Source organism: Physella acuta, unplaced genomic scaffold, assembly GCF_028476545.2.
Source record: "Physella acuta isolate Inbredline_101_S28 unplaced genomic scaffold, ASM2847654v3 ptg000629l, whole genome shotgun sequence".
NCBI classification, from domain to species: Eukaryota; Metazoa; Mollusca; class Gastropoda; family Physidae; genus Physella; species Physella acuta.
This window is the reverse complement of record NW_026732148.1, coordinates 218,738-234,169: the sequence shown is the minus strand read 5'-3', so window position 1 is coordinate 234,169 and position 15,432 is coordinate 218,738. Positions and strand designations below refer to the sequence as shown.

Here is a 15,432-nt window from a genome sequence, read left to right as displayed (position 1 = left end):
TCATCCAAAATGACAGACATTTTTTCAGTCTACTAACTTATGCGGAACCCCCCCCCCCCCCCCACACACACACATATCTTTATGCCGCCTTCTTTTCAATTGCCGAAAATATGCAGCAAGGAAGCGGCGTTTCCATTTCTTTCAAAAAATCCGTTTTACGTCTGAAAGAAATTACAGGCAGAATTCCAGGCCTTTTGAAATCAATTACATCGCTGACCGTATCTAGAGCGATCCTCGGGTCTTTTCAAATCTTTGACAAACTGGATACCATTCCTCCCCACCACCCCCATTGTTTTGTGTCGTATAGAGTCCTTGCAAACACGTGACCTAAATCACGTGATACCTACGCCCGCCGCCACAGTGGTGTACATCAGACGTAAACACAATCAGCTGTTCGCCAGCGCTGGACGTGTTCACCAGCGCTGGACGCGTTCACTGTATGTAAAGAACCGCACCCGCGGAAAAGGAAAAATACGTTAAAAAACTTGAACTCTTAGGAATTGAAGATCCTTATACTGTTATTGACAGTTTCGTGGATAATATAAATATGTGGACAAAATTTCTAAATAAAAATACTGTTAGTAATACCGTTTGCGTTTAGAGTTTAAGTAGACGAAGCTGATCAAATGCAGTAATATATTATAGGTTATCTACAGTAGCAAACGTGAGACCACTTAACTCCTACAAAACCCACACTACAACGGCTAATATAATCCATGGGTAATAACCAATCTGGGTAGCATGTTATACAATTTAAGACCCTTATAATCCAGCAGGAAAGTAATCAGACACATTAATACTGACGTTCAACCCTCATGATGGCTGCCCCCACCTGTATCTAGCCCACAATAAAACCAAAGAGGAGTCTGCCCTGCCCTCCCTTGAAAATGTCTCACCTCCGTGATACCCAGCCCCACAGAGATAGTATTTCTTATATAATTTTGACCCTCAGGGCCCAGCAGGGAGAACAAAGGGGAAAGTCCCACTGCTCTCCCCTCAACACTTCTCACCTCGGTGTCATGTTATGTCATTTATAGCACACATGGCTTATCAGGGGAAAGCATTAAGGCATTAAGAATCTTAACTCTGGACAGCTACACACTAGTATACTAGCTACACACTAGGTGCCTACTGTAAACTACTAGACTGTAGGCCCTATGTAGACCTGCAATTGTATCAATTGTAGACTGGGTCCATTGTTATTATTCTAAACCATCTCACTTATAATGTTTCTAGCTTGATTTGTTTCTTTTATAAAAAGTGGATTTAAAAAAAAATTAGCCTAATCATTAACCAAATAATAATAATGTGGTTATTTGTTGTTGGCTGGTATGATCTAGATTGTACTACTAGGCTACAAAAACTTAGTAGACCAGTTACTAAATATGAATTTGAATTTAATTAAACTCAGTCCAGTATCAGATACATATTGCTGTAAAAAGACAACAAAGTAGGTAGGCCTTAGTAATTTATTAAAGCCTTCTACTACAATAATATCAACTACATGCTTGTATAAAGTTTTTACAATTTAATTTAAGTAGCAGATTCTAGATCTAAGTCTAGTCATACAATCTATTTCAATTTCAGAAAATTTCGTTTGCTAAAAAAATGATTAGATAATAGAGCGAGATTTTAGATCTTAGAGACAATTAAATGCTTTATTAGGCCTATTATGACTACTTTTGATTTATTATGGGTGTATTTTGAATCGAATGTAGATCTAAAGTAATTAAATTTAAGTAAAGAAGTAGATTCTAGATTCTATGTCTACCCAGCGGAGCCAGGTATTAGGCCTACTATTAGATCTTATTATTCTTATTATTACTTTTGACTTTGTCTTTTACTATTAGTATTTGTGAAGGTCGAGCATATTTGTTTTATTAATAGTTATCTTTTATAATTAAAATGAAGTTTATTATTTTACTGTCCTTACCTGAAACAAAGTATCGAGAACTGCATTTCATCAGATTCGTCTACTTTAACTCTAAACGCAAACAGTATTACTAACAGTATTTTTATTTAGAAAATTTGTCCACATATTTATATTATCTACGAAACTGTCAATAACAGTATAAGGATCTTCAATTCCTAAGAGTTCAAGTTTTTTAACATATTTTTCCTTTTCCGCGGGTGCGGTTCTTTACATATAGTGAACGCGTCCAGCGCTGGTGAACACGTCCAGCGCTGGCGAACAGCTGATTGTGTTTACGTCTGATGTACACCACTGTGGCGGCGGGCGTAGGTATCACGAACGGACGTGACGTCATATGAAAGGACTCTATTCTGTGGGTGGGGCGGAGAAGCAGATGATCCCATACCTACTTTTGGTGTCGGTACTTCAAGCTTCACGCCACCACTCTTAACATGTGGGTGTCCACACGGGATAGACAATTATATTGGCTGTGTGAAAAACTCGGGGCGGTTAAGGGATTAATCTGCTAGTTGGTTAAAGGGTTAATACAGAAAAGGGTTAAGGGGTTAATAGGGGAAGATAATTGATGATCCTGGAAATAGCGACGGTTGAACAGAATATAAAATGGCACCGTAACGCTCATTTAGATACAAGTATGGAAAGTGGGACGTCAATTAACAAAGCGTGCCCAATTAGTTCTGCCAGTGTTATAATTCAAGATGTGAAAGTAGAAATTTTGAGAGCCCTTGAAAATAGAAGAGTGACGCTGAGGAAAGGGAAATTACTCGAGATTTTATTTATATAATCGTAATTGACATGTAAAACGACAGGGGGCGTTACTCATCACTCACGGTGACATAGGTAATCTTCTCCTTGAGGAATTTTTCTCACACACTTGTGAACGCCGAGGTATTTTTTTACACGGAGAGAAAGAAAGAAAGAAAAAAAAAGTAGATCTTGTGTGAAGAAGAGAAAAAAAATGAACAAAGTTAAGAGTTGGTCTTTTCGTGTTACGCTGAGCGCGTCAAGATTGTAATGAGGAAAAACTTGACACGGCGCTTATTTTTGTGATCGGCAATGCGTGTGTCCCATTAACTCGATTATCTCCCTTATGGCGACGGCGAGTTATCTGCAGCTGTGTTTAGTCTACTCTAAGCCCCCCCCCCCCCCCCTTTTCCACTTCACTCCCCCTCCCTTTCTTTCACGCAAATAATTAGCTGGAATTCCCGTTAAGGAGTAGGACTTAAAGGTTAAGGAGAGCTTTGAAAGTATGCATGGGAGCTATGCGCGGTTTGAACACTGTGATTAAGAATTTATTAATTTCTGTCGAGCTAGTGGTATAGCTAGCGGTATTGCTAGCCGTATGGCTAGCGGTACAGCTATCGGTATAGCTAGCAGTTTGGCTAGCGGTTTGGCTAGCGGTATATCTAGCGGTATAGCTAGCGGTATGGCTAGCGACATAGCTAGCGGTATGGCTAACGGTATAGCTATCGGTATTGCTAGCGACATATATATATATATATATCATAAAACCAGAGGTCATTACCAATACATCAGAGCTTAATTCAATAGGACGGTACCAATACATTAGAGCTTAATTTAATAGGACGGTACCAATACATTAGAGCTTAATTTGATAGGACGGTACCAATACATTAGAGCTTAATTCAATAGGACGGTACCAATACATTAGAGCTTAATTCAATAGGACGGTACCAATACATTAGAGCTTAATTCAATAGGACGGTACCAATACATTAGAGCTTAATTCAATAGGACGGTACCAATACATTAGAGCTTAATTCAATAGGACGGTACCAATACACTAGAGCTTAATTCAATAGAACGGTACCAATACATTAGAGCTTAATTCAATAGGTCAGTACCAATACATTAGAGCTTAACTCAATAGAACGGTACCAATACATTAGAGCTTAATAAAATTGGACGTACCTCTTTCTTGATGGTCTCTAGCAGAAGAGTCTTGAGCTCAGCGAGACTGGCATTTATCCTGGCACGTCGACGCTTCTCCATGATAGGTTTGGAGCTCTGAGGAGTGAAATTCCAGAGTCAGTACTGTTACAGATATTGTGTGTGGCAGAAGTTTGAGTTAGACTAAGGCATTTGGTGGACCAGTGTGAGTACATGTGATGACGTCGTGTTGGTGCATGTGTATCCTACGTACGGTTTCGGATAGAAAATACAATCCGGTAAAAATATATAATCATGAGAAAATGTACCAATTCACGTTCGATATATATATATATATATATATATATATATATATATATATATATATATATATATATATATATATATATATATATATATATATAGGCTACATATGTATGTGTGAATACGTGTGTGTTTATAAGATAACTACTTATTTACATTTTAAAACGATATTTTCTGCTTCTCCCTGAGACAATTTTTGTAAAGATTTTTGTAAGGCAACAAAAAGCATGTGGTTTCACTGCTTCGTGTTTGAGATGTGTAATTGTATTAAAACACACACAATCAAACAGGAATTCAGAAATGCATCTGAAATCATTTTTATCAACTGCTTTAAAAGTTGTTTTTTTTTAAATTTATAAACTGTATCTGTTAATCTACACACATTAATGCCCATCCGTACCCCCCCCCCCCCCCCACTCAGAATTTCCCCACCCATTCCTACCCGCCATCCATTAAGACAATGAATTACGTTTATCAGCTCCATCTTGTCGGGGATTTATCTATGTCCTGGGAAGAAAAGGGTTAACTTAACCCTTCACTTTCCCCCCAGCGATAGCCCTAAAGGGTTAAACACGCCTTACAATCAGGGGACCTCAGTACCGAATTAACGACGAAATCGAAAGCCCAGTGCGATGCGAGGAACTAGGTCAAGATAATATGAAGGGCTTGAAAACGAGGCTGTTGATAACAATGCTAAGGAGGGGACGTGATTATCGTGTTGGAGTTAGGGGGAGATAAGCCGGAGACGCAAGACTAGACGCGAATCTAGGGGATTGTTTCCCTTCTTACGCTGGGCTCTCGACGCTGGGAAGGGAGGGGCGGGTGTGTTACCTCACACACAGACCCCTTGCCTGACGACGTCACGTCTGCCCGGTGCTGTATCCGTCACATGTCACAGGCACGACATGAATGTATGGCGTGGAGTGGACGGTCGGCGTGTAAAAGGTCAACAGGCGACCAGTACTGGGTTGACCTTCACATTGACCGGCCCGCAGACGACCGTTTGTTTGGTGAAAGTTCGAGCGAAACGTGCCGTTCGTGTGCTTGTACCGCGGGGACGATTAGCGTTCGCTGGTGGGGGTGGGGGGGGGGGGGGGGGGGCATTGTTGACTGGACTACTTTAGTTGCGCATTAGCCTGTAACGAGTAAGTAACAAGTGAGTGAATGTGGGGTTCATATATCAATTCGCGGTCACGTTGAGGCCTCTGGCTTAAACTGGTGACCATAAATTTCAACACACTAATATTCACCAGGCCCAAATATTTAATCTAAACCATATTTTAAAATACTAACATTTCTGGTGGGTTTAAAGTTTGTAAAAATGTCCTTAAAAATGCTTAATTAGCAGGTCTAAACCCTTAGCCCGAAATACCCCTCAGATTATGTAGTGTGGGTTATATTATTGCGACCTAATAATAATCTAGTTATCTCTATGCTAGCTATTTATCTACTACATCTAGGACAAAAGGTGAAAGGTTTATCTGATTTTATAGTGGTCCCAAACCTTAAAGGTTCGATGTGTGTTGCTCGATTTAGCTACCTCGATATACGACTCTGTGTAGCTAATTGTGGCTACCTCGATGTATGACTCATGAGAAGCTAGTTTTTCCTACCCCGAAGTGTAGCCAGATGTGGCTACCTTGATATACAGCTCATCAATGTTCCCTCTAAGCTGCGCGGGTGCGCGGCCGCGCAGTAGTTTTGAGCTGCCGTGCGGTGATTTAGTAAAATAAATATATCCTTGTATAAGACTTTTAGAACACCACGCACAGAAAATACATTTTGCACACTAGCTTTTCCCCTTTAAAGGGAACTTTGCAGCTCATGTGTGTAGCTAGTTGTGGCTACCTCTGTATACCGGTAGGGAGAAATGCCAGACAAACGCAGTAGAGTTGATGTGGTTTGTGAGCTGCAACCAGGACTAAATGATTGACAAACAGTAAACCTTGTCGCCTAGTATGTAGCACAACCAGCTAATGTTCAACTAAGTGACAATCAAAATGCTAAATTTAAAGTACAACTCAAGAACAACAACAACAATACAAAACGTTCTTTGGAAATTTAGCTGAAACAAAATTAAAGGAGAGTTGCATTAATAGTTTCCCTTTTAACAAATCATCAGAGAAATCTACAATAAAAAATGTATCATTTGTATGTTGAAAAAAAAAAGGCGTAGGAAGAGAAAAAGGGGGGGGGGGGGGGGGGTTAGATTAATCAATTCCGCGTCATGACAATTAAATACCACCGGCAGAAATTCCCACTGATTCGAAGGAATGTTGGTGGGAAAACGCGACACATTGCGAAAGCAAATGGAGGACGGGGAGGTCAATCCGGTGGCCATTGTTTGCCGCGGGCCCGCTAGAGGCACGAGCGGTTTCCGGTCAGGGCCGGTCGAGGTACTGTTGAATGCTGGGATTAATTGTTGATAAGAGGAAGTGATCGTGTGTGCACAGCGGGGAATGCTGGGAATTCTGAAACAGGTTTTCGTGTTACATGACGGGGTTGAATGTTCATTCACGTTGTGGGGACGGCGGTAACAGGACAATGTGGCGGTAATTGGAAAGATTAAGACGTAGATGGTAGATCAAATAGGCTTACGTCTACTTGCTGGACTAGCAAGAATATCGTTATTTGTAGGAATACTATTCCCTTCTCAGGTATGCCGCAAAGCAGAAGAAGGGGGGTAACAGAGTATTATTCATATACTTGTCCAGTATTTATATTTATTTTATCCTGGACAGTCTGCTCAAATACTGGACTGTCCAGTTCAAAACTGGACACCTGGCAACCCTAAGGAATAGGCTGCAGAGGCGTAGCGAGGGGTGGGGGGGCAGGGGGGACATATGTCCCCGGGCGCCGACCTTAGGGGGGCGCCAAAATGGGTTGGAAAAACAATTTGAAAGTTTGAGGGGAGAGGGGTTGTAAATCAAAAGTTCGAGGAGGGGGGTGCAAATCGAAAGTTGGGGGGGGGGGGGGGGGGGGGAAGTGCTAATCGAAAGTTTGTCCCCAGGCGCCGGGAAGGGTCGCGCTACGCCTCTGATAGGCTGACTTCTTACAGATTGCAAATGGTAGCAAGTAAATGTGGAGTAGGATAAAGACTAGGGATAAGAGTGAACATTGTTGCAAGTGGATACTTGGGATTAGCGTGGATATTGTGGATTAGAATGGATATTGTGGGTTGGTGTGGATATTATGGGTTAGGGTGGGCATTGTGGGTTAGGTTGGACAAAGAGTATCTAGGTAGATAGTGTGGATTAGTATCAAGATTAGGATTAGGGTGGATACTATGGATTTGGGTGGAACTTGTGGATTAGGGGGGGGGGAACACTGAATTAGCGTTAGACATATTATCTGAGACGGATAGACACCATCTAACTATGTCTGTAATGGGAATGTGCCATTTTGCTACAATTTATTCTTTCGTAGAGCGCACCACAGCAATCGAAAATCTAGAGTTCAAACGGAACACGACAGTCCGTAGGACGCCACTGTGTGATGACGCAAAGTCAGATAAGATTTATAAATAGGTCAAAGGTAGAATATATATATATATATATATATATATATATATATATATATATATATATATATATATATATATATATGTGACGAGCGAACATTTATCCTGCCGACAACGCCAATTGTAACGAGCCAACAGTTACCATGCTCGCAACGCCACATGTAATGAGACCTAATTGCCTGTAGTGCCACGTGTTAACGAGTTTAACCACTCATTCTAGACAACATTGACCACAGTATAGATACTCAAGATGCAGGTTCGCTATTGATCCTTTATTACATGAATCAAGAAATGCTTCATAATAACACAATAAATCAACAGGAATGCTTCTCAATAATAGTCTGAATCAACTGACCCCTAACAGTCCTTCACTAGGCTTTATATAACTGAATCCACATGTCTATAATCCTTCTTAACACAATACGGCTAACCCGTTCTATAACCGACTTGACATAGTCACACAGACTGACTGATCTAAGCGAGCGATGCAAGAGGTAAGAGCCTCGAAACGGGAAGAGAGAGCACGAGTTCTGCCGTCCCCTCCTATTTATGCCTTGAAATCGTAGTCGTACTTGTCTCCATTTCCGTAATCGATACTTGTAATCGATGTATCCGAATACTACTGTCGCAGTTTCTGACGTACCGTCCGATTCACTAAAACATCTGCGTCCCATCCATCAAAGTTGACAGCTCGTCTGAAACTTCTCGTACCGTTTCCCAAAATAGCACGCGTTGCCTTTGAGATTGTTATCAGACCGATCCAATAAGCCACCTGTTATGGTTGCGTCAGATTTCATACTGCGTCGCGGCTTCTCGTTCGTTATCATTTGTAACTGGTAGTTAGGCCTACCCCAGTTACATCCACCCCTGCTTTTTTTGTGTGTTTTCAACCACAAACAACGCCTGGCAGGTGCACTTCCTAAATGTCCATCGCATCATCGTAAAAAAAATTTATTGTTCCACTCACTGTCCACGACGTTCCATTCGTATACGATTGACAGTTATACCTATTGCACCTATCAACTGTGTCTACATCATCTTCCTGAGACACAAAACAGTTCTAGAATTCACATCCACCCTTTCCATTTGGTGCCTTCACCAGTTCACTTCTATAGCTCTTTGAACAGTCTGTTTTCATACCAGCGCGACCATGAAAGAATTGATGGTTGCTGACAAAAAATTTCGTATTCCTTCTGTTCCTTAAACTTCTCCGCGGACCACTTATCTGATGGTCTACTGTCTCTCTGCTTCTGGAGGGACCGGGATCCTCATTGTTGCCGGTATCCTCCCCTTGCGTATCGCGGTTGTTCTGTTGATGGTGATATGGTTCCGGAATGGGTATGTGACTTTCCGTTATAACTTCCGGTTCCCTAATTGTCTTGGGTTTCTCTGTGTGTAACTGCTCTTCTTGCCTATTCCAATATTTCTTTAATTGAGCAATATTCGCCCACCGATCCGGTTTGGCGTGATCGATGGGTCTTATCTTAAAGGGGCCACCTGCTGCTTTAGGCATCTCCACGACTTGCCATATCTCCTGTCCCCAGAGATCGTGGATTTTGTTTCTGCCTAACGGGTGGCTACGCAGTAATACCCTGTCATTCAGTTTGAGTGGCGGGTCCTTCGTCTGTATCGGCGGTTCCCTTCGCCGAGATTCATGTTCTAGTCTTTCCTGTACTACCCTGTACATTTCTCTAATTCTTCTCATATGTTCATTCACATATTCCAGTGCGGTGTATGAGCCAGTCATACTCTCCTTTTTTCCTAAGAACAAATCAAGAGGGAGTCGAGCCTCCCGTCCGAACAGCAACATGTATGGCGTAAAGCCGGTTGTGGCATGGGGTGTGCAGTTGTATAGATGTTACGTGGGGGTTGTTTTTTAAACCGATAGGTGATCTTATTCACTCATCCGTGGCATTCCCGTTGGGACAGGAAGGTCTAAAAGACCTGAGCAAACTAATTACTTTACAAACACTACAACATTAATTTTACACTAAAAATAAAACTTAGTAAACACACAGTTAATGCATTTATTTATCTTCATCATGACGTAACAAATATAGACGTAAAAGCCAAAGCTAAAGACACCACACAAATAAGACCTGGCCAGTCTTTCATATTCAAGAACATCACTAGAATTCTTAATACAGATTAAAAATGACCACAAATCCTTAAACTTCATCTTCATTCTGAATTATTCACCTTGCTTACATTAATTCATAATAAAACATACAACTCAGAATACACACATATAAATGTCATTTCCTCAAATCCTGCGCTACTGCTCTGCTTAGGTAATCTCAGAATTACACTCGTAAATGTTAGTTCTTCTAATCCTAATTCCACTTCTCGCACTGTTACATAATCTCAGAATCACATCTGAAAATGTTAATATCCCTAGTTCTGATTCCACTAATTCTTGGTTTAAATCCTTCTAAAAATGAGGTCCTTAGAACAACCTAGTTCGACACTAGAACAACAGGAATATTTCCAACCGAGGAAACTAGACATCAGACATCTGGTAAAAACATCGTACTCAAGTGGCAGGAGGGTTTCCAACCACTGGAGAAAAAGACATAGGCCTCTGGTACAATATCTGGCCACACGTACCACATCCATCTAGTCCACAGCAAATAACAATAATATCACACAGGAACGAAGCACATTGTTACAAGAACACGACGTTGGGCCGCTGGTGTAAACACCAGGCCATATCAACCATACATCAGCTGCCATAAGGCCTCGAGTAGCCTCTAGCCCTAGCTGCGTGTGTGTAAGAGACAGAGAGCTTTACACAGTCCTCTTAAATACCCTTCCTGAAATAGTCCAGTCGAGGTGCAGGGGTCTATGTCCTGACTTAACCTCTCGTACAATCGGGCATCCTTTTTACGGTTTTTCCTCACATTTACATACCAGGTCAGGCGATTCAGGTGAGAAGGGGGGTGGGGGAGGAAACCCGCTAGCATCAACAACAACATCCCACCCTTTGTATTCTTCACCCAGGTAGACATGGGGTCATACCGTCATCCGAGAGGGGGAGGGGCACAAACAATGCCTTTCTGCCTCGTCACTAATCTGACTTGCTAATTAGGTTCAAACAACACTGTAGAGACGCTGGAAGGGGGATGATGGGGAGCAGGGGGATGATGGGGAGCCAGCCAACATGCTTCCCCCGCAAAAATGATTGCGTCCCCGCAATCAACTTAACAAAGACAACTAATTGAGATAAACATTCTACCTTACTGTTCACCTACTGACACAACACATACCTCTAGTTTACAGTTAAGGCCACTGAAGGCAAAAACATCAATGAGCATACTAAAATGCCTCAAAAATGAACATCTACTGAAACCAGGTATCAACACGTATTTATCTTTAAAGGGTGGTTAACCAAAATGGACAAATCACGCCTTTCGACTACAAATAAATGGCCATCAATAAAGATAAATACTCGTCAGTCACACATAATTATATACCACAAGGCCTGATAATGTACGTCCAGTACCAATATCAGCCAAGTCTTCCCAGTCATAAAATTATGTAACAGCATGTTTCATCCACAATAATTACTATTCAACGAATACCATAGTTGCCAATAATACGTTCAACACCATTAAAGCTTACAAAGGTTGCATGTCAACTGACTACCCAAATTCTTCTTAAAAATGACCTAAAAACAATTCCGTCAGTGCTAATTAAAGTGTGTCACATTAGCACAATGCAAAAACACACAAAATAACAGCAATCACACAAAAATTCTTACAGTAAATTAAACGTATTCTATACGTTCCACAAGTTAACAATGCAAATAAAAAAAGGTATACACATAAAAATTATGCTGAGGTAAACCAACATATACTCAACCTATTTAAAAACCAATTTTAAAAAATCTCAATTTAGTTTGCTCAAGCACGGATCCCACTTCTGACACCAAATGTTACGTGGGGGTTGTTTTTTAAACCGATAGGTGATCTTATTCACTCATCCGTGGCATTCCCGTTGGGACAGGAAGGTCTAAAAGACCTGAGCAAACTAATTACTTTACAAACACTACAACATTAATTTTACACTAAAAATAAAACTTAGTAAACACACAGTTAATGCATTTATTTATCTTCATCATGACGTAACAAATATAGACGTAAAAGCCAAAGCTAAAGACACCACACAAATAAGACCTGGCCAGTCTTTCATATTCAAGAACATCACTAGAATTCTTAATACAGATTAAAAATGACCACAAATCCTTAAACTTCATCTTCATTCTGAATTATTCACCTTGCTTACATTAATTCATAATAAAACATACAACTCAGAATACACACATATAAATGTCATTTCCTCAAATCCTGCGCTACTGCTCTGCTTAGGTAATCTCAGAATTACACTCGTAAATGTTAGTTCTTCTAATCCTAATTCCACTTCTCGCACTGTTACATAATCTCAGAATCACATCTGAAAATGTTAATATCCCTAGTTCTGATTCCACTAATTCTTGGTTTAAATCCTTCTAAAAATGAGGTCCTTAGAACAACCTAGTTCGACACTAGAACAACAGGAATATTTCCAACCGAGGAAACTAGACATCAGACATCTGGTAAAAACATCGTACTCAAGTGGCAGGAGGGTTTCCAACCACTGGAGAAAAAGACATAGGCCTCTGGTACAATATCTGGCCACACGTACCACATCCATCTAGTCCACAGCAAATAACAATAATATCACACAGGAACGAAGCACATTGTTACAAGAACACGACGTTGGGCCGCTGGTGTAAACACCAGGCCATATCAACCATACATCAGCTGCCATAAGGCCTCGAGTAGCCTCTAGCCCTAGCTGCGTGTGTGTAAGAGACAGAGAGCTTTACACAGTCCTCTTAAATACCCTTCCTGAAATAGTCCAGTCGAGGTGCAGGGGTCTATGTCCTGACTTAACCTCTCGTACAATCGGGCATCCTTTTTACGGTTTTTCCTCACATTTACATACCAGGTCAGGCGATTCAGGTGAGAAGGGGGGTGGGGGAGGAAACCCGCTAGCATCAACAACAACATCCCACCCTTTGTATTCTTCACCCAGGTAGACATGGGGTCATACCGTCATCCGAGAGGGGGAGGGGCACAAACAATGCCTTTCTGCCTCGTCACTAATCTGACTTGCTAATTAGGTTCAAACAACACTGTAGAGACGCTGGAAGGGGGATGATGGGGAGCAGGGGGATGATGGGGAGCCAGCCAACATAGATATACCAACTCTGGGAGAAAATCAGGCCAACGTTTCTTCTGTTCAGGTTCTAGCGTACGCAGCAAATCATGCATGCTGCGGTTGAACCGTTCACACTGTCCGTTTCCCTTCGGATTAAATGTGGTTGTTCTAGATTTGTTGATCCCGTAGTGGCTGCACAGTTGGTTAATTACTTCTGACTCGAAGGCCCTTCCTTGGTCAGAGTGTAATTGTCTTGGTATGCCATATTTGATGAACCAATGTTCTAATAAGACCTTTGCCACTGTTTTGGCAGTCTGATCTCGTGTGGGCACCGCCACAGTCCATTTGGTGAATACATCAGTCATTACCAACACATGTTCCGTCCCATCCGATGATTGCTCCAACGACGTAAAGTCCATAGCCAGCCACAATCTCTAGTGGTTTTGTCGCTAGTAGGTGTCCTGATGGCTGTCTCACTTTGACAACTGGCATTTTCGCATGCTGACACCTCACACAAGCCTCACAATGGCGTTTGACCTCCATTTCCATATTGGGCCAGTAACACCTCCGTCGTAATATTTTGTGCGTCCTGTCCTGACCCTGGTGTCCTGCCCTGTCATGTGCCAACCTTAGCACTTCTTCTCTTAACTGTCCAGGCACCACCACCTGGTGTATTGTCCCATCAATTTGGTCATGAATTCTCCGTATGAGAACACCATCCTCTATACTGAGACGGTCCCACTGACTCAGTATTTTCTTTGTTTCTCGACCAAATTGTTCTCTTTCCCTTCTTCCTGGGAATTTTTGTTCCTGGACGTATTTCAATAGCGGTTGTAAGCCACTATCCGTTCTCTGGGCATCTCTTATCTTTTGGTGATTAAGGCAATTAAAATCACTATTGTCCATATGTTCGGGCTCTGTGGATATGTGCTCCACCCCGGTCTGCCCGTTCTGCATCACTTGTACCCCATGAGGGATATCTGTTGACGCTCTGACCTCACATATTCCTGTCAGCGTTTCTTCCTCATCGCCCGGTCTCTGGTAAGAATTCCTTGATAAGGCGTCCGCATTGACATTGGACCGCCCCGGGCGATGTTTTATCTGCAGGTCAAAGAGTGCCAATTCTGCTGCCCATCGCTGTTCGATGGATCCCAGCCTTGCTGTAATTTGAAGTTCTTTTTCAATATCTGATAATTTTTCTAGTTTGCCAACACTGTTCTGTTGTCTACTATTTTTATTTACTTCTTCCGATAACAGACACTCTAAAGATGAACGTTTGTCCTGTGCTTTTAATTTGCATGAACTTTTCCTATCCAGTTTCCTGGTTAGACTTTGAATTCCTTTATTAAGTCTACCAATTTTCTTCTTATCATCATTTTTCTCTACCAACAAATTGTTCACTTGAAACTTTTCAACATTCAAGTTCATTTCACAGTTCATTTTTTTCATTAGTTGTGTTTTACCTTTCTTTTTCTCCTTACTGTGTTTCTTTGTCATTTTGTTTACTAAGTCATTACCTCGCCGCTCTGTAGCCTTGACCTGCCTTACAGAGGGCGATCGTTTCACCGGACAGTACCGTGCCATATGTCCGGGTTGTGAACAAGACAAACAAATCGGTCGACCGTCGGCCGTCCATTGGAATGATGGCTTGGCCGGACGCGGCCGTCCAACCCGTCCCTGTTTTGTACCGTTCTTTTCCTGATTCTCAGCTGTTGACCTGCTTTCCAACCACTTCAAGCGTTGGTCAACCTTCTCTAGGTGGGCCAACAGTTGAGCCATCATGGTCTCCATCGTGTCGGCCCCTGTGGGTGGGGATTGTCTCTGTTCAGGCACAGAGACTTTGTCCACCGAACAGTTCGATTGGTCCTCATCCTCGGACCTGCGGATCGCTGAGTTCCTGACCTGAAGGAAGGTCAACTGCTGGTCTCTGTGGACCTCCTCCTTCAACTCTCTCCTTAAGATCGGGGTTGCTAGCCCCTCGATGAAATGGTCCCTCAGTAGGCGTACGTCAATGTCCGGTGTTTTGACCTTTACCGAATCAAAGGCCCTATTCATCCGGTGTGAGTACTCCATCACACTCTCCGCCAATCTCTGCCTCAAGCCTACGAACCCTGCTAGCAGTTGCGATCCCGACCGTCTCTCCCCAAAGGTCTCCATAATCAGATCCAGCACCTTATCTGGATCTGATTGGATGGTTTTATCGTGGCATTTGACCTCTGCCCTAACCGTCTCTCCTATGCTGCCCATCAGCAGTCTTAATCTTTCCTCTGGTGACATGCCTCTCGAGGCCCAGGCCGCTTTGACCTCTTCACTGAACCTGTTGGTTAAAGTTGGATCTCCGTCCCCGTAAAATTTGTTAATGTGGGACTCTCTGGGTAGGACCACTATATGGGTCTGCTTCTCGTCCAGAGTAGACATTTTCTTCCTTAAGTACTAAAAAAAAAGAGTTCTTTCTTACCGTGTGTGTATGAAAAATTTTTCCTCGTTCCTCAATTTTCACAGTTCCTGAATGTCCGAATTCACACACACACTAAACACAGTTATGCACAAGGTTGACTATAGG

At 42.1% G+C, this 15,432-nt stretch overlaps 1 protein-coding gene across 1 annotated transcript in view; it reads right to left on the bottom strand.

Annotated features, from left to right (window-relative positions):
• Positions 1–15,432, bottom strand: part of LOC131948199 (basic-leucine zipper transcription factor A-like) — a 104,612-nt gene that overhangs the window by 10,232 nt on the left and 78,948 nt on the right. The window contains exon 5 of the mRNA XM_059309738.1: positions 3,866–3,961. Coding sequence (XP_059165721.1) covers positions 3,866–3,961 — 96 coding nt within the window. The remainder of the gene's footprint in view (positions 1–3,865; positions 3,962–15,432) is intronic.